The following is a 27098-nucleotide window of genomic DNA, read 5'->3' on the forward strand; positions in this document are numbered from 1 at the left end:
TTAAAATTCTTCAAATATTCTAAGTATTTTGATTCTTTCCTGCTATCAAGCAGAAAATTCATAAAGGGTGCAATAAGGTCCTGGGGAAGTAGCTTTAATCTTGAATATGTGCTGGAAGAAGGCCAGCATTTCTTGGGAATAGTGTTAAATGGTGGCAGCCTCGGGACATTGGAAGCATCGCATCTGCTGGCAGGTATAAGAGTGATAAATGCCAGATAAAGTTTAAAAAAAAGAAAAAAGAAAAAGAATGCTTTTCTAAAGGCAAGAAGGCACAAATCATAGTAAATCAGAACAGCATGGCATATATGTCTTTCATGAAGAGCTACTAGAAATCTTTATTTGGGAACCCTACTATAAACCTGCAGTTTTTTGAAATTTTGTTCCTTTTTTATGGGTTGATGACCCAGGAACATCCTAAGAAGCCGGGTTGCCTTCAGAGTTGTTCCGGGGTCCTCATTGTTGGCTCCCATGAAAGATCCATGTGAGGACATGGCCCAGGATTCCCCTTTTCCCTGCTCTTCAGTGGTGCAAGTATCAATACATCGCTTTCTGGCACACCCTGCCAGCACTTCTGATCTGGCCCAGGTTAGCATACTGCTTTTCTATATTTGTGTCTAAGCTGAGGGTGGCGAAAGGGAGAGGATGCACATGGTTCCAATGGAATAATGGCATTGATCTCCAAACTGCCAAAAACCGATGTATATCACCGGTCTGACTGCAAGAACAGCTGTACCTTTTACAGATTCCCCTGGGGCTGTGAGCTGTGGGAGAAGACTTCCAAATAGGAGCTGCCTAGATCAGGAGCTGCCCACCTGTTCTGTGCCTTCTCTGCGGTCTTACTCATAGCCCAAGTTTATTGCTTGTGCCATGTCAGGATAATGCAGCCCAGGCTTTCGAAATAAGCACACTGCATGGTCCACTCCCCTCCCCGAATGCAGCAGCCTAGAGGGAGAAGACATGGTAATAGTGCCATGAGCTTTCAACTCATGGATTCTATTGCTGCCCCAAAATCACTGATATGGCTTCCCACATCCCCATAATGACTATAGGAGGAGATTTTCTATCTAGTTTGAATACGGTGCTAAGGTAGCAACAGCTGTCCACACAGAGGTTTCCCTGCCTCTTCCCACACACACACCAGCATGTGTGAAAAATTGCACCACTCTCACTCTGCCACTGCACGTGAGCAGTGGTAGTGTATGCTATGCCATTCAGACCATAAACTTGATCTGCACATGCAGGACATTGGAGGTAATTTCTTGAATGATGAAGGTTCACAGGTGAGAATCCCCTGGGGCAGGAAGCATGCCCCATGAGATGTTGATGATCATGAGGCAGGAAAGGTTCAGTGACAATCTGAGGTGTTTTCTTTGGTCTTGAAGACTTTGGTCTCTGGCCACCTGCTGCATACTGAAAAGTTACGATTAAACTGAGCAAGTGGCAGATGGCCTTGGATGCTTTAGTTATCCCTTTGCTCACTGTGAACTTGACCATCCCAAACTGGTTAGCCACAGGTAGGACCTGGGTGGAGACACTCCACAGAGTGATGGCCACTTTCCGAGTGATATGTATTCCCACAACATTGTGAGAGGATTGCGGAGGCAAGACAGTGGCTCCCCACTGCTGGTAGTCTCACATCTCAAGATATCTGTCGACAGTGGACAAAGCAGTTAGATCAGCAAGAACTCCACAAAAACTGTTCTGCCTCTGCAGGGAAATTGAAGTGTAGGAGGATGGGTACTAGTTTATTCAAACTGTCCTTCTGCTGGTGCAGCTGCAGAGTTTAGTCATTCCCCATCTATGGGGCCTCACAGTACATGCTGTCCATACTCAGAAGAGGAAGTGGTAGGTACCATGAAGATTGGTTGGCAATGGTGCAAATATTTTTAAACTTGAAGTTTTTTATGACAATGGAGGCAGTGATATATTAATGTCGTCTAATATGAAAGGACATTGTGGTTCTTCCTAGTGGAGCCTATAGTTTAGGAGAGGCAAAGGTTCCTGGAATAGAAAGTTTTGAACCTCATGAGTAATGGAGATATGCAGCATCGAATCAGATAATCCTAAGTAAATCTACCTGACCTAAATATATTGGAGATGTGAGGAACTTTTCAGTATCTGTCACTTCAAGCTATTAACTGCTTCTCTTGCACCTAATTAATTACTAAGTGAATAATAGCCACAAACAACTTCTACCTTGCCTCCAGTCCAGACACTTTAAAAACAGGATCAAGACCTACCTGAAACCTCAGTAGTGATGCTATTGCCTATGGAAGCTACACAGTAGTAGCTGATAATTCATGCTGAAATACCAATGTTTGGTGCCAATTTTGCTAGTTATCACATCTGCTGAAAAAGTGAAAATTAAGAATACTAAAATCTGCATGAACATTCAGAATATGATCAAGGCCAGCTAATCTTAGCAAAGCTATGTCATTTTCCCAGTAAATCTTAGCAGCAAGCAGTGTTAGCACAAGGATTGGCAGGATGAGTTGGTTTTAATGAATTAAGTACAGGTATTGTACTTTATTGCTCTTTTGTTCCCTGGTGTATGGCCTGTCTTTAAGTTACATTCTGTAACAGCTAGATCGTCCATTTTTCATAAATTCCACTTTCACAAGTTTCATTTTCCTACTTCGGAAAGCAGACCAGATTTAAGAATATGTAGAGCTAATCCATCATAGTACTGAGACTGAAATGATGAGAATGTTACATGATGGCACACTTAACAGTGGAAGTGTGTCAGCCACATGTATTGTAGGCAAAGGTCATGTCCAGAAGGTCCACAGCAAACTCCTAGGTAAAATATTTTAACTTTCGGTAGGTGCACCAAAAGCACCTTGATCCCACTTGCTGAGATAAAAGGCTACCAATAGTTACTACAATAAGAGAATTTCCAGAAATTAACCCTTCAAATATGTATAAAGTTATGTCTGCTGTACTTCTTCAGTCATATTAGAAAACCAATTTCTGATTCTTTGGGTGACTTTCATTGGGTAGATATCATCTATTATTAACACAGTCTTTTTATTTTTTAAAAAAATCTGAGCTTTAGACCTGTCATATCTTTTTTTTTTTTTCCCCGTTTGCTGAACGCAACATCTCATAGCATAAGCTTCTCCCCATACATGAACTGACGTTTTGAGATTTACATAAGAAGCTTTATAATTGAATTGAATGGGACTAGGTGAATATTATTTGCTCTGCTCAGGACTGTTTTTAGGAAACAAACAACAGTGATTCTGTTCCTGGTAATTCAATTTGCACAAGATATCACAGGGATGGTAATTAGCAGAGAGTTTCTAGTTCTTGACCTCTTACCGAATGAGCTCACTGGAGAATAATTTCCCCCGAGGGTGGGAATAACTAGATAGAAAAATAGATTAACCTGGCATTGTTAAGGCAGCATGATACTGGATCAATGGTTATCCTGAGCTGTACTGTAGAAATGCCTAGAGCAGGACAAAATCTGGCAATTAATGGCAGCTATTGGCATCAATAGCAACAATTCAACAATGACATTAAGTAAGGGAGTGGAGAATATTAATGATAAAGGAGACTACAATTGCAGAGGAAGTCTCTTCTGTCATTTTAAGAGAGCATTATTTGCAAAACTATTAATAATTTAAAATATTCTGTTACCCTCCATCTCCTTCCAGTCATTCTTCTCTCAGTTTAGGAAGCACATTCAAAGTCTTTGCTGCGTGGAATTAGTCACTGTATTTAATGCCTGTCTATCGACCATCTGATTAACATTGAAAGCACAAAGTTGAAAGAGGGAACAATGCAATAATCTACTAACGGTGTCCATGTGACAGAGTTAATTCCTCTTATGAAATCCCCTCAAATGTTTTTCTACTGAAGAGCTTTTCTTTGATTTGTGTTTTTTTAAAGAAATGATGTGTGAAGTGATGCCAACGATAAACGAGGACACCCCGATGAGTCAACGGGGGTCCCAAAGCAGTGGCTCAGACTCGGATTCTCACTTCGAGCAGCTGATGGTGAACATGCTGGATGAAAGGGACCGTCTCCTTGATACTCTTCGGGAGACACAGGAAAGCTTGTCACTTGCACAGCAACGCCTACAGGATGTCATCTACGACAGAGACTCCCTCCAGCGACAGCTTAACTCAGCACTGCCTCAGGTATGTAGTTTATAAAGATTTTTTTTTATTTTAGGTTCACCAATTTTCTACTTAATGTCACTTACTTTAACCCTAATCAGTATTTATTCCTTCAGGCCCAAATTCTGCTCCTATTGAAGTCGGCTGCAGAACTCCTATTGATTTAATAGTACCTGGTTTGGCCTGTTTGGGACCTGTCTTCTCTTCACAGTTCAGAGTAGGAGTAATGCTGTTGACTTCAAGGAGAGCAAGATGAAGGCCTGTAGCTACTGGTTCTTTTGGCTGTTGCTCTAGCATTTGTAACAGATGAGGGATCATTTAAATTAGAGGTCTAATGGTGGGAATGAAGAAAAAACAATGATGACGTTTCCTACAGACTCTATTCCACATAAGAGTTTCTAAATAGCATTACAACAAATAAAACTAGCTTATGTAGGTTGAACAATGAACTACACACAAAACAAAAAACAACTGATATCTTAATATTTTTATTCATTTTTAAAATAATGATATAAATTTCATTATATACAATTTGGTTTTTTTTTTAGGAACTGAAGAATACACTACTTCAGTTAAAATAATAATATGATATTATATTTCAAAAGTATATATCAATATAACATTATTTTTCAATATACTAGAACTAAAAGCAAAGAAAGATCTTAGTTCAGTCTGTATATCTTGCCAGACATTTGAAATATACCATGAGTCAAAACGCAGTTTTTCTCCATGTCATTTTCTTTGCATCTCCCAACTGTCACTTGCAAGAGAATTTGATTGTAAGCGTGAGTCCCTGGACATACTTGCCTGGGCAAAGTTGTATACCTATTAGACAGTGGCTAGAGAAGAAGGAAGATGGATTCAGCTGTGTGATTGGAAGAAGGAGGTGATAAGGATGAATCAAGTCAGTGAGAAAGTTCTTAAAGACAGAAAAGGAAAAAGGCACGCACTGGAGTAGGGAACAGAAGCAGTGGCATAACCCTGGCAGGTTATTGGAATATCTTGGGATAGGGCTGAAAAGGAGAGAGAGACTGTAATCATTTGAAGAATAGCATTAGCAACTTCAGCATTAGCTCCAGGCAGTAAGAATGACTACACTTGGCTTGGGTCAAACAAAAAGGAGTAGCAATGATCTTGATATAAGTCAAATCAAGGTTTTTTTGTTTTTATTTTTCTCTAATTTGTGGGCAATTGAGCTTCTTTTCCACTGGTGTCTCTTCATAGAGAGTGTAAAAGAAAAAGTGAAAGACAGCATAGATCCTTTATTCAAAGATTTATTGCTAGAAATCTGGAGAGGAAGTTCTGCATCTGTGGACACCCATTCGGTGTGCTGCTTAGTACAGAGGCACTCTCCACTCAGCCCATTGTGAGGTATTTCTATTGAGCACTAGCAGGTGTCTAAGTCAATGTTTCTGTGTCTCACATAAGCAAAACTCCTGCTAAAATGCAGCAGACTAGCTAAGGAAAATAATATTCAGCATAACTGTGATACAGAGCCTAAAAGAAAAAGAAATTCTAAGGAACTGGATCACGATATGATTTTAATCTCTATTTCTTCTAGTAAATGTTGGTGCTGTGTGGTTTTAAATGATAGCTGTAGACCCCCTAAAAGTAATTGATCTGTCAGTTGAACACTCTGCACTACCATGTACCATTAAGAATGCCTATTTCAGGTAGCATTCATCCATATATCTAAGTAGAGATGTGGGTTTCCTATATGAGGAACTGTGTGACATACTGCTTACACTTTAAAGCAGAACCAGATTTTTTTCCCATCAATTAGGTTGTCTAGATCTTCATATAAGTAATTCAATTCTGTAGAAATCTGTTTCTATAAGTACAGAACACTGGCCTAATAATATAACATTCAAGTAATACAGCCTTCCAGGAAAATAACTTCCATATGACTGCCATACTATTTAGCTTCCTTTCTGGACTTGAGATATTTTACATAGTACTTTTATAATTTTCTTTTTTGTTTATGGTTTTATGAATGGCAAGCTTGCATTGCTAGCTGCCTCACCTAGCCCTATGACAAAATGCTACCCAGTCCTTTCATCATGGAGAGGAAGAATTCTGTGTTCACTCGATTTAAGAGAAGAATACGTAAATATACGATAACTATGCAATGATTATTATTTAGTTATAATGTGACATCTAGTGAGTCTTACTTTATCAGCATATATTTCTTTTTGCTCTCGATTTCTTGAGTGGTTTTCAAAATTCAATTATTTCTTAGCATTTACATAGTGCTTTGCATGTAGAACGTGTGTATTGACACAGTTACATTCCGAAGTATTTTTGCTAGGACACTGTTTTTGTTTATTGTCTTAAAAAGTTAAAAATATGATCTGGAAAAATCATTGCACTTTTCATAAATAGAATCTGAACAAAAAGAACCCACATGAAAACTGGGGTAAGGAATGAGCCATTAAAAAATCTTGTCTGATTGGAAATAACAAATAATTAATAACATTAAATATGAAGCTTGAGATACTAGTTAATGTTGTTACAACTACAACTTTTAGTGCTGTAACCAAAATGCGAAGTATGACTGTAGATGGCTCAAAGTTTTTATACTGATCTATACTGCAACAGAACAATGTATAGAGTTAACTATGTCTTTCAAGTTTGAGGTACAGAAATACAGTTGTCTTGTTAATTGCTCTCATTGAACTAATGTTTATTTCCATTAGATTAGCAGTCTTAACTTTGTGAACATCTATGTTTAACTGAACAGCTATGTTTAAGGAAGGAGGAAAAAAGTGAGAAGGCAATTACGGACCAGTTAGACTAAATGTAATAATAGAGAAGACTTTAAAACTTATTTTGGAGGAAAAACTAATAATAAGTCAAAAAGTTAACTTAAAAATATGACAAGGGTTTACCAAAATTATCTTTATACAGAATAACTCAATATCACTCTTTGGTACAAGAACTGTTAAGACTAGGGAACTATGATATCCCTAAAATATATATCTTCTGAAGTGGCCCCATTTAAATTACTAGTAGACGGGAAATGAGTAAGAAAAAGTAAGATAATTAGTAAGGTAAGTAATAAAAGAGAGAGAGGAAAAAATTTCACATACAGTAGACATGGACAGGATGGAAGGAGGCTAGTAGTAGTAGTTGATTAAGAATGTGTTTTGGGGTCAATTTTCGTTAATTTGAGCACAAGAAGAAGGAGCATGCTAGTGGAAATTTTAGACGACCCAAAATTGAGTTGAACAGTCAACTAAGGGAATGAGTACGCAATTACCCAAGAACAAGAATAACAGAGGTGGAATGATACTGCATGGTACAAAGATGAGGGCCCTATATCTAGCAGTTAATAACAAAAATTTATGTTCTGACCTTTTAGGTAGCAGTAGTAGAGAGGGAAAATAGATGTTATAGAACGGTTGTAGGCAGCCAATGGGAGGTGGGTGTAAAAAAGGCGAATATCATTCTAAAATGTATTATGTAAGAGATTACTATGAGAAATAGATAAGTATTAATGTAGCTAAACCAGATGGTAGTTTGAACCTTATTGTCTGGGTTCTGGCTCAGTAGTGATTGAGAGCCAGCCTCAAGCTGGAAGAGATTCAGAAAAAGACTCCTAGAGCAAAGAGGCAATAACATCTTCTGCATGAAAAGACTAATTGAAGTTTTCTTACTTCTGAGGAAAACTGAGTTGAGAGGGAATATGAGTGATTTTGTAAATATTCTTGGAGAGGCAGGAAGATGGAGCGACTAGGTGAAGATGAAAGAAATAGTTTAAGCCAAAAATAATGTTGATGGAGGAATCAATGAATGTAAGGTACCATGAACAAAGATATATCATTCATCAGAGGAATTTCATTCCTGAATTATCAAGGAATGACATTCAGAATCCATCTTTCTTAGACAAAGTCAGGGTAAAAACCCCAAACTGTTCTCAAGATGAAGCTCATGTGAAAGACATTCTACATCATAGTACCTTTGGTTAACCTCTGAACTTGACCCAGAACACCCCTTCCTGTTCTTTATTTCAGACTTTACTGTAGAGAGATTCCACTTTGTGTGGGATCATTCACACAAAGAATGGAACATGAGTCTGAATATTTTTACTAAAACTATTAGAATTACATGATAGTACAGTTGAGAAGTGTTCTGTGTGTAACAGGTCTTCTGATATTAAGAATCTAGTTCACAAGTGGTCTTGTTTATTCTTCCCAAAGCTGCCTGTTGACAGCGGAAGACTCTAAGGAAAGTGTATTTGGGTCTGCACTGCATGTTCCCTTATGAATGGAATTTATTGTATTTAGGTCATGACTCTTGAGTCCAGCAAAAAAATAATAATTGCTAAATACAATACAGCTCTACAGTAATGGGGAAGCATACTTAACAGTATGTTTTTATTTTATTGGACTAAAATTAGGTTTTCTTCTGTAGCGTAAAAGAGTGCTCTACTAAAAAGGTTAGCAACTAGTTAGAAACTGTAACTCCTGTTTTGAGTGGTAGAAAGAGGAAAATGTTCAGTCACAACTTTCCCAAGCAAATTTCACCATAATCTTCTCTAAGATAAATTGTCTAGAAAATGTCACCTATATTAGTTGCCTTGTAAACAAACATTGAAAAAACAAAATTTATGTCATTGTAAGACATAATGAATCATAAGAGTCATAAAAGTTATAATAATCATAAATGTGCTCTGATAAACAATGCTGAATCAGGCTTGTTTTGTGGTTGTTTTATCGTTTCTTTTAGTCTTTCAAAAGTAAGTTTCAAGGTATGGAAGATGCTGAGGTATTATTTTTAGGAAGATGTTGATAGGTCATCACTCTTTAGTCAAATATGTATATTTTGTTCATTAATAATGTACTTCCTCAGTGATTTATTTAGAAATTAATCTAATATTCACAGAATCACAGACCAGTTGAGGTTGGACAGACCTCTGGAGGTCACCTTGTCCAACCCTTCTGCTCCAGCAGGGTTACTAAGAACAGGCTGCCCAGGACTGTGTCTAGATGGCTTTTGAATATCTCTGAGGGTAGACTCCACAACTGCTCTGGGCAACCTGTGCCAGTGTTCAGTCACCCTCACATTAAAAAAGTGTTTCCTGATGTTCAGAGGGAACGTCCTGTGTTTCAGTTTGTGCCCATTGCCTCTTGAATATTATATTACCAGAAACAGGGATAACAATGTGGCCTAGGCCTGTGGCTGTGTAAGATGATAAAGTAGAACAACTTTGCAAGCACTTTAAAAGACTTTAAGATGCTGAAATGGATTCTGGTGATTGTCAAAGTCAGGACAATTTCTCTGATAACTGTCAAAGTCAGTCTCTTTCTCCTGTCCTGCACTGGGAATTTAGCTAGCCATCACTGGGCTCATTATTAATGGATTGATGAAAAGTGTAATATCTTTTCACTCTGAGTGAGTTACTTTCAGTTAGAATCAGAACCAATAGCAGAATTATATTGTGGATGATTCTGAGAAAATAAATTCCAAATTAAGTTTTCAAATACAACGGTTTGATTTTCAATTTGAATGTTTATATAATTTTAATAAAGATATTAAATTCTTTCAAAGTCTTTTTAATAAAAATAAAATGTTGATTTTCGTTTACTTTAATAATAAAAGTCAATGATATTGTAACAAATTTTTTTAAGTTTTGTGCTTATTTTGTAAAGTCAACATTTTTTATTTTTATATGTTGCTAAAGAGTTTTTACACTTCAAAGTCCAAAAGAACTTAGAGAAATGCTGTTGCAAGGCTGAAAAGCCTGTCATAATCACAATTTGAAAGCAAACTTCATAGGTGAAATATTGGTCCAATTGAAAGTGGTAGATCGTGACCTGCATTCATTCACTAGTGCTTTGATTTACAGTAATACATTGATTTTGTTCAGTCTTTGAATAAAAAATCTGGTTTTAAAGAAAATTCACAGATGATGGAAATGTCATACCATCACTGACATTGCTGTAGTTATGCTGATATTTTCAAGTGGGTAAAATACGTTGGTACACAGTTTTTGTTGCTTTAAAGAATACATAAAATATCTATTTCTTTATTTACCAAATCTTACCTTCATGTGTGTTTTGATCTCCATTACTGGGCAGTTGCTGGATTTTTTGTAAAGAAGGTCTAAATTCTGATTTCACTCAGCATTTATGTTAGCAGATTTCTATAAGAAAATGGGAAAAATAGGCCATTCAGAAAGGGCAGTTCATTCTGTAAGATGGTTAGGGTGAACCTGGGAATGCTCTGGTTTTCTTTTGTTTTTTTCTCGTGACCATAGAAAGAGCCTTAATGCCTCGCTTGGGTGATACAACTTTCAGATAGCTAAACTTACATGAGGTGAATTCTTCTGTGCATGGGTATAAAAAACCTAAATTTAAAATGGACATTTTAAAAGGACAGCAGTCTAAATATGCTATTCTTTGGTAGAGATTATACAATAGTTTATACTGAGAGGGACTGTTAGAACTCAAGTGGTCCAAACCTCCTGCAAAGCAGGGCCAGCTATCCAGGCCTAGGAAGAGGGTGTTACTGAAACACATATTAATCTGTTTCATAGAATCATAGAATAATTTGGGTTGGAAGGGACCTTTAAAGGTTATCTAGTCCATCTGAGACAGCATCCTCCTCTGAGAAATTGTACAGCAATAATAAACAACTCTCTTAATGGTAGCTAGCAAACAAATGTGTGACTTTTCATTGGATGAAATATTTAATAAAAATTTACAACTTTATGAAAGACCTTCTAATATTACATGTGCAATATAACAATTGACTTGCCTGTTTCTATTTCATTTAAATTATCTATACTATGAATTTTACAATAGACAGGGAAATGTCCAGTACTAAAGAATCAAAGTCACACTTTCTTTTTGGTCTTGATAAGGAACATGGAGGGGATATGGCTCCAGTTTCTTAATCTATTTTTATTTATTTTTTTTTATTTCCAGCAACTTTGAGTGTACTGTGATTCCAGTGAATCTCTCTGGTGGAGATCTAAACACCTAGTTCTAATTAAGTAGAAATTCTTCAAGATGTTGCAATCTTTTTTTTCTCTCTGATAAATATTATCATTACTACTATTTGAAAATCTGTTCTTTCTGGATATAGATAGTAGAATTGTTTGGGGTGTGGGACTGCAATGCTAAAAAGAATCCTTTGATATCCCCTAGTACCCCATAGATTTCAGCTAATTGTTAGATACAATAATTCAGTAATAAGATCAGTAATAGAAATATACTGGTAATCATTAAGGTTTTATTTCATCTAAAAAGATACCACTTATTTAGAAATGCTTATTGGAGGCATGATAGAAGGGAAAATCCAAAGAGGGAAATGTAATGACCTTGTTTTATTGAACCAGTTTATGTAATTTGATCAATATTAAGCTTTAATAGCATTGTAATTAGAGAATTTTGTTGATAGCCTCGCAATTTCTTCCAATACTGATGAACAATGAATGCTTTACTGCCAGGGACAAGAAGGATATACAGGAAGACAACAGTATCTCAGCAGGGCCTTATTCTGAGGTTGTATTTTCTCTTTAAATGTGTGTGCATATAGTGCATAGATACAAAATAGTGACATACATATAGATATGTATAGTGACATAGATACAAAAATAAAATAGTCCACCAGAAAAAAATAAACACATTTTTAAATAATTGAAAATAAATTTTGTTAATTTAAGATTGGACATTTGCTAAGCAATTTCAAGTATTTGCTGTTTGGGTAGAAATAATAGTTTGATTCACAGTATTGTTCTTAAAATAGCTTTTGTTCTTGTGATGAAGATGGAATGATGGCTTTTCTCCCTGTTTTTTTTCTTTCTGGCTATGCTGAAGAACATAGAGTACCAATGGCATCCTGTATATTTGAATGAATAATCAGTACTTTTTTTGAAGTACTAAAACCTTCTCTTGTATGAAGGGATTTTGTAAGGTCTCCATCGATTTTCTTTGTATTGCAAGAGAATTTTTTTTTTCTCATATTTCCACAGAATAATTTAAAAAGAATTCCAACAAGTGAAATGGAGATCCTATCCCATGTGTTTGAGGTGGAAGTTCCAAGTTTTCTGTCTCAGAAGTCCAGTGAGGCATCTTGCTATCTCTAGGAGATTTCCACTGTCTTAGAGAACAGTTGTTCAGGCTACTAAATAAAAATGTCTTCATTTTCAGGTGTTCTGAACCCATGTAGTTCCCACTGAAGTCAGTGCAAGTAGCAAGTCTTTGTGACTGCCAAAATCAGTTTAGATTACTAAATATGAACATAAATATTTTCATGAACAAATTGGAATGATGCTTTTTTCCTAGTTATCTCAGCTGTTTATCTCAAGATATGAATATTAAGGGAAGCATATTGATATGTATACAAAAGACTAGATATTAAATGTAACTATTAAACTAATTCTAATAAGGTAAATAATAGAGGTAAGTACATTATGTTACAGGATTTAAATGTATAGTGGAGAGGCAGAGCATCTGGAATTCAAAGGAAACTTGGCATTATTAAGTTACAATGGTTTTAAGTGGAACACAATGCTGAACTATTAGTTGTGTCCAACCTTAGAAACATTTAGGAAAGATTTAAGTGTTACCTTCCTCAGTTACTTACAGAACATGTACACATGGCTATTCCTTTTCTACACAGAAGTGAATAAAAGTTGTTTGTGTGGTATTAAAAACCAATTTTATTATGGTTGATGACTCCTAACTAATATTATCTGTCAAAACACAGACTGGCTGTGTCAGTGGTGTAAGTAGGACAATGCTTTAGCTGGCTCCTCTCTAGACTGTCTTTTTTTTAAACTGCCAGCATATTCCCAACAGAACACAATCATACGTATAATTGTACCTACAAGTAATTACTTGAGTTCTTTTCAAGTATGAGTTTACTTTCTTGCTCTTGTGAAGTTCTGTGTATTCAGTAGCATATTGCAAATATTTGCAAGCAGATTTTCTCTTAAAAGCTGTGGACTTTGTAATAAATACTTGATGACTGAAGAAGACTGATGTGACAGTCCAGAAGAAGAAAAAGCTGGGGTACAAGAAAAAAGACAGAAACATAAATATTTAGAGGAGGAGGAGCATGTGGTGAATGCCTCAAGCTAGCAACAAGACTATGTACTCCCATTTCACTCTGTATCTGCTTCATAAACATTGCTATCAATTATTTTAGCTGGAACTAGGCACATCAACTGCTACATTAACTATTGATGGCTCATTATCTGAATGCTTATAAAGACATGTGACTGAATATGCGATAAAAATACAATGGTGCTGGTCAATGGAATAGAGCAGAGATGGTTATCCATGTCCTTATAAATGAATCTGTTGCCATGAAAATTGTAGACACCATAGTTTTTGTAACAGCTGCAGTCACGGGTTTTTTTTCTAGTTTTCATATCAGCTGTAGTCGTAATAGCTATAGGCATGCCTATCAGTGTTTAAGAGGCATTTGAACAATGGCCTTAATAATATAGAATCATAGAATCATAGAATCGTTTAGGTTGGAAAAGACCTTTAAGATCGTCAAGTCCAACCATTAACTGCCAAGTGCACCTCTAAACCATGTTCCTAAGCACCACGTCTACCCGTCTTTTAAATACCTCCAGGGATGGGGACTCAACCACTTTTTTGGGCAGCCTGTTCCAGTGCCCAACTACCCTTTCAGTGAAGAAATTTTTCCTAATATCCAACCTAAACCTGCCCTGGTGCAACTTGAGGCCATTTTCTCTTGTTGTATCGCTTGTTATTTGGGAAAAGAGATAGACATCCAATTCACTACAACCTCCTTTCAGGTAGTTGTAGAGAGCAATAAGGTCTGCCCTCAGCCTCCTTTTCTCCAGGCTAAACAACCCCAGCTATGATTTAACTTGGTCAGCCCTGAAGTGGTCAGGCAGTTGAACTAGATGATCATTGTAGGTCCGTTCCAACAGATCTATTCTATTCTGTTCTGCAGTGAGGAAAAAATAAAGCAATTTTATAGAGCTTAACTCTGATGGGATACTCTTTGCTCATGTCCTTGAAAGTGGATGGTAGAGGCTCAGACATCATCCAAGAACAGCACATCAAGACAAAAATGCAAGACAAAAATGTAGCTTCTTGAAAGTACATATTCCTTCCTTAATAATTTCTCTAATAAAAGCAAAGAAAATGCAGAATATTTAAGAATCAGCTTTTATAAGTGTCTTGTTCAGGCTGTCTTCTATATTAACAAATATTTGCCTATGCTATCAAGTATTTGCTCAAAAACATAAAATTATGTTAAGGACATGATTTCTTCCAAAGTACACATAATTTAGCTCTCACTGAAGTCTGTGGAGTTTTCCTGTTGAATCTGAAGAAAACAGGTTTGCTTGTATTGTTGAATGTGTGTCTTTCATGTGATCCCCAGGAATCTGAACTTCTATGGATAGAAGTTAAGGGCCAAGTAGAGTAACCTTATTTTATGTAATATAACATTTCTACAGCCTACTCAAGAGTCTGCTCCAAATCATCAATTGCTGAGTATATCTTATCCTTTAAGTGTGTGGTTTTTTCCTAGTTAGGATCAGATTATGTTGGTTTTGTTGTTTTTTTTTTTTTTTAAGTATTGCTGGTCTGCTGCATTTTTTACCATGTATAAGTTCTAAAAAAACCCCAATTATACTCTGACAGTCAATTTGTTATGACAGTAAATCTTCTGTCAAAACAGATAATATGAAATAAATCTTGGGGACCTACAGTAAGGTCCTCTGTTGTAGGTTGGTTTATTTGAAATTCTGAAGTAACCATATTACAGATTTGTTTTTTCCCATATGGTATTTTTTTTGTGAGACTCCAAGCAGAAGGGAACATAATGATAAATAAAGGGAAGGAGTAATAATGAAAAAGTAATGAACAAGTACATAAACCATACTTCTGCATCAAAGTGGTAGAACTCAATAAGAAGGGTAGAGTGAAATACAGTCTGCACAGGAAGTAAAGCCCTATGCCAGAGTTCATGGAAGTCAATATGGAATTTTTTCCATTTATTTCCATCAGTGATAGAACTAGTCCTTAAAGAGCAAGTAGTTAAGGAGCAAGCTGAGCAAAGGGTCAGAGAGGCTGCGAATCTGTTATCATAATTTTTTCACTAGCTGTTTGGCATTGAAGTTACATCCATTATCAAATAATTGCATTACATGTTTAAACAAGTGCACACAATAAAAAACAACCTTGCAGTTTTATAAGGAGAAATTCATCCCCTGACTTGGAACATCCTTCCTGTCTGTGATTCCTTTGGAGCCTGATCTTCTGCCTGAATAGCCCCCCACATGTCTACAGTTTCATGGGTTATTGGGAAGACTGGGCACATGCATGAGAAAGCAGTGCTTCTTGAAATGCATGCAGTTACTTCTGGAGTTCTTTGGACAGTGTTTTAGTCATATCCTAGTGAGTTAGGGAAGAAATATGCAGGGGCTTCTGGAAAACATTTTGGTTGGGCGTGATGGGGCTTCTAGAAGATGTTTTGGTTGGGCAAGACCATTTGTGATTGTTAATTTTTAGCTAGCCTAGCTAAGCAAATGTGAATATTTGCCCTGTGCCCACATCAAAAGCGCTCCATGACATTCTCACTATCAAAACAAGGCTCGTGGCAGTATTTGAGTCTGCAGTGCAAAACTCTGATTTTTGTATTTTTTTTCTGTTATAATGACAAATATTGTATAGGCATTGAACACTCTGAGATAAATACTACGTTCAGAAAATAGATTTTCTGATCTCCTGAAAGAAAAGTTACTCTTTCTTTGGTACTAATGAATAAAAGTGCCATCTGGACAAGTGTGTTTTGGAGATGGAATTTGGAGGTTATATTTATACACTGTGTGTTATACTTCCTTTGCTTAATAATATCAAATCCTGCATTGACAATGGGAGTTATGAATACCCAAGACATTCAGAAATGCTGAACACATTTGCAATGTTTTCTTTTTTAAAAGGTGAAGGATGAATACTATCTCATATAATTGGCGCGTAAGCACACTGTTGTACATCTTTGGTCAAAACAGTGTAGAAGACAGTACTTCTGAAATAATGAACACTAGATAGATATAATTGCTCCTATTCAATTAATTTGTCATTAGCAATAAAATCTTGGTATCAGAAGTATTCCGAGAAAAAATGAGATATTTTAAGATAGAGAATTTCTATTGTTCAGTAATTTTTAGACATTCATATCAGATCCAGATACCTGACTATTATTTGAGTTGTGGTTTGTATCTGCTATAAACTAACACAAACTTTGTCAGCCAAAATATATTTAAAATTCTAACACTGTATATGTGGAGAATAAATCAATTGACTTGTCCCATTTCTTTATCCTATTTTATTGAATATCCAACTAAGTTCTGTGGCTCATTTTCCTTTCCACCTAACTCTACTTAGGCTTTTAGCTATAATCCAAATTTAACTGTCTCCTGTATTAAGAAAGAAATGTATATTTACTTTTGTGTAGTCCCACTGATCCATTTTCAGTGTGAACTACTACTACTTCTGGCCACAACCATGGCATGCAGTTACAGGCATACAGTCAACGATCTAATAATATCTCACATATATTGTATAGATTCCCTACAGAGACTCAATATTTGGACGGTATAGGTGGATTTGAGGAGGTATTGTTTACTGAAAATTGTAATTTCTAAAAATTTATTGTAAATTTCAAAAAATGCTTTCAAGCAGAAGCACAGTTTTTCACAAAATTGAACGTGTCTATGCACTTATAAATTCTCAGATTAAGTCTTCAGAAATAATCCTGTGCATGGGCAGATGGTTCTATTTCCATACAAATAGAAACTTCTGCATACTTTATAAGGATCAGTGAAGATTACTTGGGAACCTACATTTAAGTCTGAAAGTTGATGATCTGACTTCCAAAACAAATGGTTATACAAGATCTCAAATAACCTGAACCAGACTTGCTAAAATGTGTATGTTTGCCGCTAAAAATATCACTATATATTTCTAATTTCACTATTTCAGCTGGTTACCATTCTTTATAATTCAGGCATGCTTGAATCTGAACCATACACTGCCAGTTTTTTCCTGTTTGAATACATCCTTCAGAATTTTGCTTCTTACTTTCATATTACAGATCTATGATAGCTAGGATTACAGGAAGATCACTAACAATTTAAGGTAATAAAAAAATCAATGTTTTGATCTGTGTTAGAAGATACAGAAAAAGAATTTTTTTGTTGCTGGTCATTATTTGTATTCTCAGACATTATAGAAAGAGAAGTGAGAAGAATCACTTTTGCTCTGGACAGAATAAAACGCTACTTGTCCTAACCCAGTGCTGCATTTTTGAGCCCTTCCTCATGACGATGTTTTTTTTCCAAAGTAAATTTCCTATATTACCTAATTTGCGTGGTGATAATGATATGCTAATAATCCCCTTAAAGAAGCCACAGAAGTGTTTCTTTTAGTTATAGTTTAACAAAGGAAGAGTTACAGATGTTTTTAGGTGTATTTTAAGATGCCTTCCAGATGAGAATAAAAAAGCACTTTATTTGAAGTCATACGGACAAAACTGATGTAAAGCAGAAGTTTTGTAGGCCTATACATTAAGAACTGTTTTAGCTTTACAATTCTATGTTTGATTTTTCCAGAGATGGGAGAATGACCTTAGGCATAACATATAGGCAAGTGTTGCCAAGTTCATAACTCCATAGTGCTCATTTCTAGAGCACACACACCAGCTGCTCGCAAAGAGATGTCAAAGCAAAGGCCTAATGAGAGGAGTAACAACAGAACAAGCACTGTACTGTGAGATCTCCAGAATGCTTTCCCAGAATTCTGTCATTTGCAGCTGAGGGCAGGTTTTCAACTTCAGCTTACATGCTACTCCTTCTATCCTAAGATAGAAGTAAAGTGTTTGTGTTCCAAAACTGGTCCAGTCACTTTTAAGCCGATGTAGAATTTAAGAAAATCATTGCATGGACTTCCCCCTACTTTGTTTTTTTAAAATTTATCACTTAGGACATCACCAGCTGATATTGACCTAAATGATATGAAAAATCAGCCTTGCTAGCACTTTTTCAAAGAAAGTATCTAGAGATTTGTAAACATGCCAGTCTTGTACATGAATGTACATGAATGTGCTTGTCTGTATGCAAGCAATGAAATAAATAAAAGAATGCATACATGATATTAATTAACTACAAGCTACTGATCCAGGTGCAATTAAAAATCTGAAAACAGATGTGACCAAGTCCTATAGCAAGTTAAATTTAGTGGACTCATCAATTCGAGTGTTTTCGCCAAGTAAGAAGGAAAAATTGAAAGGTATGGATACTACTGAATGCAAAATACTTCTTGGGTTCTCTTAATAACCCTGCTTCTGAGAAGAGCAAGAGCACATTATACATTGTCCCTGCAAAATTGTTTTTTTGTCATTTTTGCACAGAACATATCCTTGAGTAAGAACGTAACCTGCCTACTTCCTCTTTTTCCATGAGTCAGGTGTGACTCATGATTGTTGTACATTGTCCTCCAAAAGTGAGTTATTTTATTTTATGAGTATAAAGTGTACTATGTATGAAGAACTGTGACACAAGTCAAAGTCACCCTAGATAGTGTTAGAATATTCACATGGATGGTTGTACATTAACAGAATTTTAAATGGCTCGTGACATCTTCTGGTTTGAAAAGGATGATGCTCTACATGCCAAGGATAAGTAATATATTTGCTTTTCTGATAGGATGGTAATTTTGTAATGTAGTAGTATAAGTTATATAATTTGATTATGTTGTACCCCTAGTATCCTGCAGGATCCTTCTTTTAATTTCTAGTTGTGAAATTGATATTGGTATCTATTTAGATTGTTATTGGAGACCTAAGTTCCTTTCCCCTATGTCTGACCTTTTTTCCCAAAAACTTCTGCAGCTTGTTGCTTCTGAAAGCAATTTTTGTGCTTATAATATACACACTTGTTGGAAGCAGTTTTAATCACTTGTGACAGTAGGTTTACATGGAATATGGATAAAACACTGGTGGCTGCACATGCCCAGTCTTGGCTACACTGCCATTGCTGGAGTCCTTCTTGTAGTAATAATACATATGTTCGATTAACTGAGAAGTTCTATTAAAATTCAGTTGCTACTGCACAAAAGTTTCCACTGATTTTTATTTAAAAAAATTCCCAAAATTAATCTTATTGCATAATCATCCTGTAAAATGTTATTTATTAGCTAAAACATTATTTTTTGAATCATCATAGTTTGGATTTTCCATGAAAGAGAAACTCTTTTAAATATTTTCAGTCTTTATTTCTACAGTTTTAGAATAATATTTTGGAACCATTTAATATAAATTCATCTTCGAAAAAACAGTTTATTGGGAAAAAATACAATTCTGTATTAGGAGCAGAGGTTGCATTTTATGAAGAAAGAAATTATTCACTAAAAATTCTTGTTTTGACAGCCAGACCTATTTTTCAGAGCATGTCATGACTGGGATATTGTTTTTGTTAAGGAAAAAAATAACATTAGAAAAGTTGAAGACTTTTTTTACATTGAAAAATTTCTGAACACCTTATGGTTTTCATTAAGAAATAGTCTTCTGTTTTGAATTTGCCTATTTGAAAAGAAAAAGATTAGCTTCAACTGGAATAAAACATTGCAGCTGAAATGAAAAGAAGGTTTTGGGGATTTGTCTGGTTTTTGTTATCAAGGAAATCAGAAAAAAAACCCTCTAGTGTAGAAGATAAAAACAGTTTATTAGAAATTAAATTTTAAAAACAGTTAATCGCTAAACTTTAATTTTAAAGCAGTGAAATCAGCATAAATATGTTCTGTTATTTACCGTTGTGTTTCACTGAATTCTTCTTACTTATGTAAATATGATGATTTCAGAAAGAAGAGTAGCTAGGACTCTGTCTAGCCATTCACATTCCACTTTCGGTAATGATTACTTTAGGAGGCTATGCTACATACGTGCCTTTTTTTTTTTTTTTTTAATGAGACATAAAATAGATTCGTATTTCATGAAGGTGTTAAAATTCCTATTTGTCCATTTCCCTTCTGTTTTAGTAAAACAACAAATGGTGGTTATTTTGCCTTCCACTACAATTATGTCTCTTGTTACCTTTCTTCCCGAAAAACGCTTCCTGGTCAAACATGTTGCTTCCAACTTTACTTAGCATTATTCAGTGGTATTAGTGTTAGCATTATATAGTGGCAGAGTTGATTGCCTCAGTTCATAGCTTGAGAGAAAAAGAAGAAGAAATACTATGGTGTGGTTTGATCTTTGTAATTCTGCCGTTTTTTTAAAGGCAAAGTATTTTGAAATAAAGAGGGCATCCTTCTGTTTAATTAGTTGTTGTTCTGTGGTTTGAAATCAAATATGTTTCCTCTCTGTTTTTTAATTGAACTCATCCTATATGCCCATATACATTTCCAGTAGTTAGATATGTTGCACATGGTTTATTTAAGCAACTGTCAGTGGATTATTTAAGGAGCTTTCTCTGCCCTCTATCATCTAACCAGTCTAGTCTCCTAACCCTTTGTCTCCAAACATAAGTAATGCACTGCATTTGACATTAGTGGCTTTATTTTTGAGTGAAATTCTAATGGGAAGTCTTTTCTACAACTAACATGACATATACAAACCTTTTGGCTTGGAAATCTAATTAATATTCTGTATGGGACTTCAGAGATAATTGGCCTTTAGGGCCTTCTGGAACTGCATAGGAGTATTTCTTACGAAGCTTTGGATAGAGATCTTTTGAAGCTTATTTTACCACATTCTGTAATTCTGCAGTTCAGTGAACTAAAGCAATACCTTGCAGTTCCTTCCTCATTTTGGGCATAGCTCGAACTGATGACCTTCTTTCTCATTTAGTAACTATAACGTACTCAGCATTACTGATCACACGGAGAGGAAGGAAGGAGAACAGACTATAGCTGAAAGGTTTGCAACTTCAGCAAAGCAGTTGGAGTACATTGGGAATAACACATAAGATGTTCTCTACTTTAAATTCTTGCCTTATGGCATTTTTGTAGAGAGTTTAGTTTCAACTAATTGAACCAGGTTGCCAATTTACGTCTCAAAATACAACATGAAGTTTAATTTAACGTTTCATACTTTTTCAGTGTTCTGTACCAGGGTAAAATGTTATGGAAATTAAAATGGGATATTTCTACAGAGCAGTGTATGTATTTTTTTTTTTTTTTTAAATTGCAACCTATTTATTGGTAGGAATGCCTGTGAAACAATCAAATTCTTCATTTGTCTAGCTGTCCCCTATAGAAGATGTCTCTTTTCTTTCACATTAAACTGTCTGCTCTGAAAAACTGATAAACTTGTATTTTTTCCTATCTCAAACAGATAGATGTCACCTGCATGCTTACTTTAATTAAAAAATTTAAAAACATTTTGAAAAAGTTAATCTGCATTTCTACAGTAGGACTGAGGAGCAATTGCATCAAGGAGTGAGAAGACAACCCACTGTAGATCATTTCTTACTTTCTTTGTTCAGGGTCACTCAGCTGGTAGAAACATTGCAGGAAAATCAAGGGTCATCTTACAACTGCATTCAGTCAGTGATGAACAGATTGCCTTTGTAGATTGCAGATATGCTTTTCTTGTTCTAAACGGTCTCCCGCCTCCCGCAAAGTGAACCTGAAGACAGTGAGGCAGTGCAATTTTTTTAGAGGAAAAAGGTCTTAAATATCCCAAAGCCTGTATCTCTCGTGTATTATGTGAGCAGTCAAAATATTGACCATTGTTGCATCATTTCTATTTAGTTTTTAAATTATACTAATTTTTAAAGTGATTGTAGCAAGACAGGTACCTAATTAGAAAACATAGGGTTGTTTTTTTTTTAATTAGAAGTAACAGTGGCTGTATTTTGAAAGAGCAGCCTTCTTCGGAAGGTATAACTTGTGGTTACGGGGTAAAAGCACACATGCAATTATTTATGGTAAGTTACAGATAACGTAGCTTTGTACATCTAGCTACCTACTTATGAATTTAAATAGAGTAGTGAGGAATGGCAGTATTCACATTTACTCCTGCTAATTCGGTCTGCAGAAGTAGTTTGAATACAAACAAAAAAGGTGGGACTATATGTTTGGGAGTCTGTACTTGGGCTGTGAGTGCACAGCAAGAAAATGAGTCTTGTAAAACAAGACACTAGACTGTGATTTAGAAAAGCTCAGGAGTACTTAGGTCTGCCTCTGATGCCCTATGAAACCATAGGTCAGTCACTTAAATTTGCTGTTTGTCAAATCGCTGAAATGTTTTCCTTTCTGTTTCTTTACCTTTTTAATGTTTCTCAGGTGTAGCCCAGGCTTTGACCTGACTGGTGACTCATTTCCTGTGTCACTCAGGAAAACGCAATCTCTCCATACACCAAGATGTACATTATTCTAGTTTCTTAATATTGAGCTCTATTAAGGTATACAGTAGTCTTCCAAAGAGAACAGCAGAGTGCTATCGACATGTACTGTTTGAAACTAGTCTGAAAAACTGTAGTAAATAAAACTTTGAGTTGGCTTTTGCAATAGATTGTGTGGACATTCTCATATCAGATTTAAATGCCTTTTCTTGTTGAAACATAGGAGCAAAGTTTTACCAAGAAATCTGTTATAATAAAGCTTTTAAGTTACTTTTGAAAGGGGAGATGGGGAACAAATTAGTGTTAACAAATAGAGAAAGATAACCTGTGCAAGACCAGGAAGGTTTAATGCCAATTCTGGATGACAATAAGTGAAGGTGAAACTTCTGATTTATGCTACAGGCAAATGAGCACTGTAGGTTTTAGGTTGTGGAAACTACTTGTGAGGTAGCTAAGAAAGTAAGATTTGTATTTCATTCTTGGTTTGTTCATTGCACAGATGAGTACTTTGAAAGATGTACAATACATTTTGGAGCATTCAGTTTTTCAGTAAGTGTTAATACTTGTGCAGCAGTGACTCTCAAGGAATGGAGCTATGTATCTTTTATTAATATATGATAATGAAATAATTTCAGTTTATAAATTAATACACATCTTAAATCCATCTTTATAACCACAGGAAAATTTATACAGCATATAATTCCTACTTCATATTAATTCTGATTCAGTCATTGATGCCATTCAAGTTTATGGTACGGCCAAATAAGTCTTTGCATTTGTAGTGTCCCAGTATGGGTGGGTACTTTTCAGGTTCTCTTCCTTTCATCAAGCTTTCTCAGAAAAATGCCGCTTGTGTGTGTTGAAGACTTTTTGTAAAACTTTCTTCTTTTTGCATCTTTTATCTGTTCCGTTTAGGTGTCTATTAATTTTCTGCTTATTTTTGGACTATAGTCTTAAAGAAAGAGAACTGTGTGCTGTCTTTTCTGAACATCACTTCCTTTTAAGTTTAGGTGTGTACAACTTCTAGCTGCCTTAAAGCAATAAAAAAGAGCCACAGATATGATATGCTGAAATAGTTGAATAACTGTAATAAAAAGCAACGTTTTAGCAGCATTGGTTAATGCAAAACTGTATGGGAAAATGATTTGCATTGCTATTAAATGGGTGTATTTAACATACAAATTAATTTTACTGGTACACGATCTTGCCAGATTTCTATGGTCTTTCACTAAGTATTCAAGAGCAATGCAAAAAATATAAGGTGAGCTTTCAACGTCATATACTTGTGGTATTTATATAACATTTTTTTGTATTTTAGATATTAGCAGTCTTCATATTTAGTGTGGTTGTGTGGTGTGTGTACTGTAGATTTTTATTGCTTTATAATTTTTTAAAAATATAAATAATGCTCTAGATGTTTTTATCATATAGGCATAAAGTGTCAGGGTGCTACAAAAGCTGGGGGCTCCCTGGGATCCAGGGGTCCGTCAGGGCAGGGCCTGGCACCAGGCCCCATCCCACTGCCCCAGCCGGGACCAGGGAAGCTGGGGGGCACCAGGGAAGCCCCAGCCCTGGGCGCCGGGCACCTTCCAGGAGTCAGGGACTGGCCAAGGCCAGGCTGGGATGTAGACCCACGGGTGGGGCTGGCTTGGTGGGGCTCATGGCTGGGCAGGGCAGGGCCATGGGAGGCTGGAGACCAACCCTGCTGCAGTATCACTGGGGTGGGGGCTGAAGGTGCCATGGGGGCTGACATGGGGTCCTGGGCCATAGGTGGGTGCGGGGAGCACCAGGGAGGGGTCAGGGACAGTCAGGGCCGCTGGTGACTTTGGGGCCATGATTTTTTGAGTTCTCAAGGGAAAGAGAAAAGTCTACAAATGCTACCATTTTAACATTTAACAAAAAATTATTTAACTGATACTGTATAATTCACAGAAAGAGAACAACTGTGCATTTTTCCAGGGTGAAGTTGATAGTATTGTGATCTGGTGAGTTTATGAAATAATAGGATTCCACTACTTGCACTGGGTTATGAAAGTTTACAAATACATTGTAAAATGTGGAAACCTTTTTATTTTGCATATATTAATGGCTCATGCTTTGTGATTAATTTCTTTTTTTGTGCATTTATCCCCAAATTTGAAATACATAATTCAGAAGGAATTTCCCAATCCAGTTTTTACACTGACAGTTATATTCAAAAGCTATGATTTTGCAGGTTATAGCAAGTGGTAAGGTCTTCTGTTCAGCCCATTTGTCTTCAGTAGGCTTCAAATAGTTGGTAGGGCAGTGCTCTTTTGAAGAAGCAGGGGGGCCTTGGAGATTGCAGATAGGTAACATTCTTAGAAGATTAAGAAAACTTAAATTCTGTCACCCAGAGACTTAAAAATCATTTTGCTGCCTTTTTTAAATTCTGCTAGCTGGAAGATGATGAACCTAATTGTATATGCCCGAGTGACAAAACAGTATAAATTAGTGTGGTTTGTTATCAATACCCAATTAGGTTTATAACTGAGGTTTGATAGAGATGACAATTCTCATTGAGATTTTAAAACAAAAATACTTCTCAACTAAAATGAGTCTTGAAATTCCTTCATATGGGATATAAATTAGTCATTAATATACTAGTGAACTTGGTCACAGATGATCTTATCTAGTGGTTTAGAGCTTAATGATCTGGAGGTATTCCTTTTATTATAAGAGATACTTCATGTAATTACTTGACTGAAGGGATATAATGTACTTAGGTTTATAAACCATATATGATTTTTACAGTCTTTCTTACATCAGGGTTTTAGTCGTCTAACATGCAGAAAAAAGGGCACTTCATTTAATAAGGAAGAAAAAAATCATCATAAGGAAAAATACAGTATTATTGTCCCTATAAATGATGGTTAATGTGTGCTTTAATACTTTCAAATGACTGCCCTTCCTTGCAAAGCATTTTAGATTGGTGGGATACAGTCTTAACGTGGCAGCCCTAATTATAAAAGTATCACTTCTGGAAATTAATAAAAAATTTCATTAAGAGCTCAGTGATTATATTTGTGAAGATTGTCTAGCTAATTTAAGTTGCAAAGGTACAGGATGCTATTAAGTGGTAATCTCAAGCATTTTAATAGATGTGTAATTCAGAATAATTTCAAGGAGATTGTTAAACAAATTCTATGATACTGTTAAAGATGCTTTTAACACGGTAGATTGTTCATACCACATTCATTGTCAGCTTCCAAATATAAATTGGAAAACAAGTATAGGTTAAATCACTTGAGAGGCTGGGTGATTAACCTAGTTAGCAGGCTCATACAGTCATTGCTGCTCCACATAACAGCAGTCAGATGGGCATACATCAGTAGGGCGACTTCGTGTCCTGCTGGGACAGATTGCCCTCATTCTTTGGGGCATCTGCATCATCCCTGTTAGTTTCACTGACTTTAAAAAATGGCTCAGATACTTAAAGGTATCTTTTGCCTGACTGTCTTTGATTCCTCAAAGAAGTTAGTACTGTTAGGCACAACCAGACTTGTTACACAAACCTTCAGTCTTCCTCTGTGAGCCCTGTACCTGAACTTTCACACCCACTGGCTTCAGTTAAATACTCTTCACTGTGCCAGTAATTAGCTCAGAGTGGCTAGCAGCTGCAGTCTCTGCAGTCAACAGCCTACACTGCTTCAAGTTCTTGGAAGAGGAACCTTGATTCTCATCTAGTCATTGTCTGTTTTGGGGGAAATTAAAAACCTGTAATTTTGCTTCATTGCTTTAATGCTAAAAAATACAAACCTGGTATAAAATGTAGGTCTCTAGAGTACCATATGTTATTTTTTATTGCCTACAGGCTGGCCAACTGAGTATAATTGGCTGAGAATGTATGTATTTTTTGGCTTCTCAGACTGCTCAAAACTGATGCTGAATTGCGTATAAGAGAGGTCATAGAGAGAGCACGGTACATTATGCTGGCTATTCATCTCCTCTAGGCAGAGTTATGCAAATATATATAACTTTGCACTCTGTCATCTTTCTTCTGAGTGGATTTATTTCAAAAGAAAGTTAATCTTTTCTAATCTGTAATCATGACTTGGCTTGTAGTCTAGGTCACGTATTCTGTGACCAGCCTCACTAAGGGAATGCAGTTGCATGTAAAGTAAAACTAACTTTTGGGAGTAGTATCATCTGAATTTGTTTTCCTGATTTTGTGGGCTTGTAATATTCACGTGAAATGGAACCAACTAAAAAGAAAAAAAAAACAACAAACTAAATCTAGCTCATCACTAATGAACAAATCTTCAGTAAGTCTTCCCTCTCCCTAGAGGGAGAACCCTATATAGGGAGTATATAGGTACTTCTCATGATATATATGTGTACAGTTGTCACAGAAACACTCTAACTGGACTGTTAAGATTATAGAGCTCTGGTGAAGCAATACGTTTTTTCTAAAAAGCTTTTGAAGTATAGACTTAGGCTTACAATAACTGTTAGTAGAGGGTTACAGAATCCAAACTGATGATCTAACTTATGAAACACATTACCAGCTTCTTAAAGGCTGGATATGGTCACCAAAGTTAATCAGAAGACATGACAACAAAATCTTGAAATGGCATCTCTAGTAAATCTTTTTGTTCTAGACTAGATGGGGAACT

The 27098-nt window shown here is 35.9% G+C and overlaps 1 protein-coding gene across 3 annotated transcripts in view; it reads left to right on the top strand.

Moving 5' to 3' along the window:
* Positions 1-3896: 3896 nt before the first annotated feature.
* Positions 3897-27098, top strand: part of PPFIA2 (PTPRF interacting protein alpha 2) — a gene marked incomplete at both ends in the record, with an annotated part of 338647 nt that continues 315445 nt past the window's right edge. For all 3 annotated transcript variants that reach the window (XM_082308355.1, XM_082308356.1, XM_082308357.1), the window contains one exon: positions 3897-4145. In XM_082308355.1, coding sequence (XP_082164481.1) covers positions 3897-4145 — 249 coding nt within the window. The remainder of the gene's footprint in view (positions 4146-27098) is intronic.

Source organism: Platalea leucorodia (assembly GCF_965183815.1).
Source record: "Platalea leucorodia genome assembly, chromosome: 4".
Lineage (NCBI taxonomy): Eukaryota > Metazoa > Chordata > Aves > Pelecaniformes > Threskiornithidae > Platalea > Platalea leucorodia.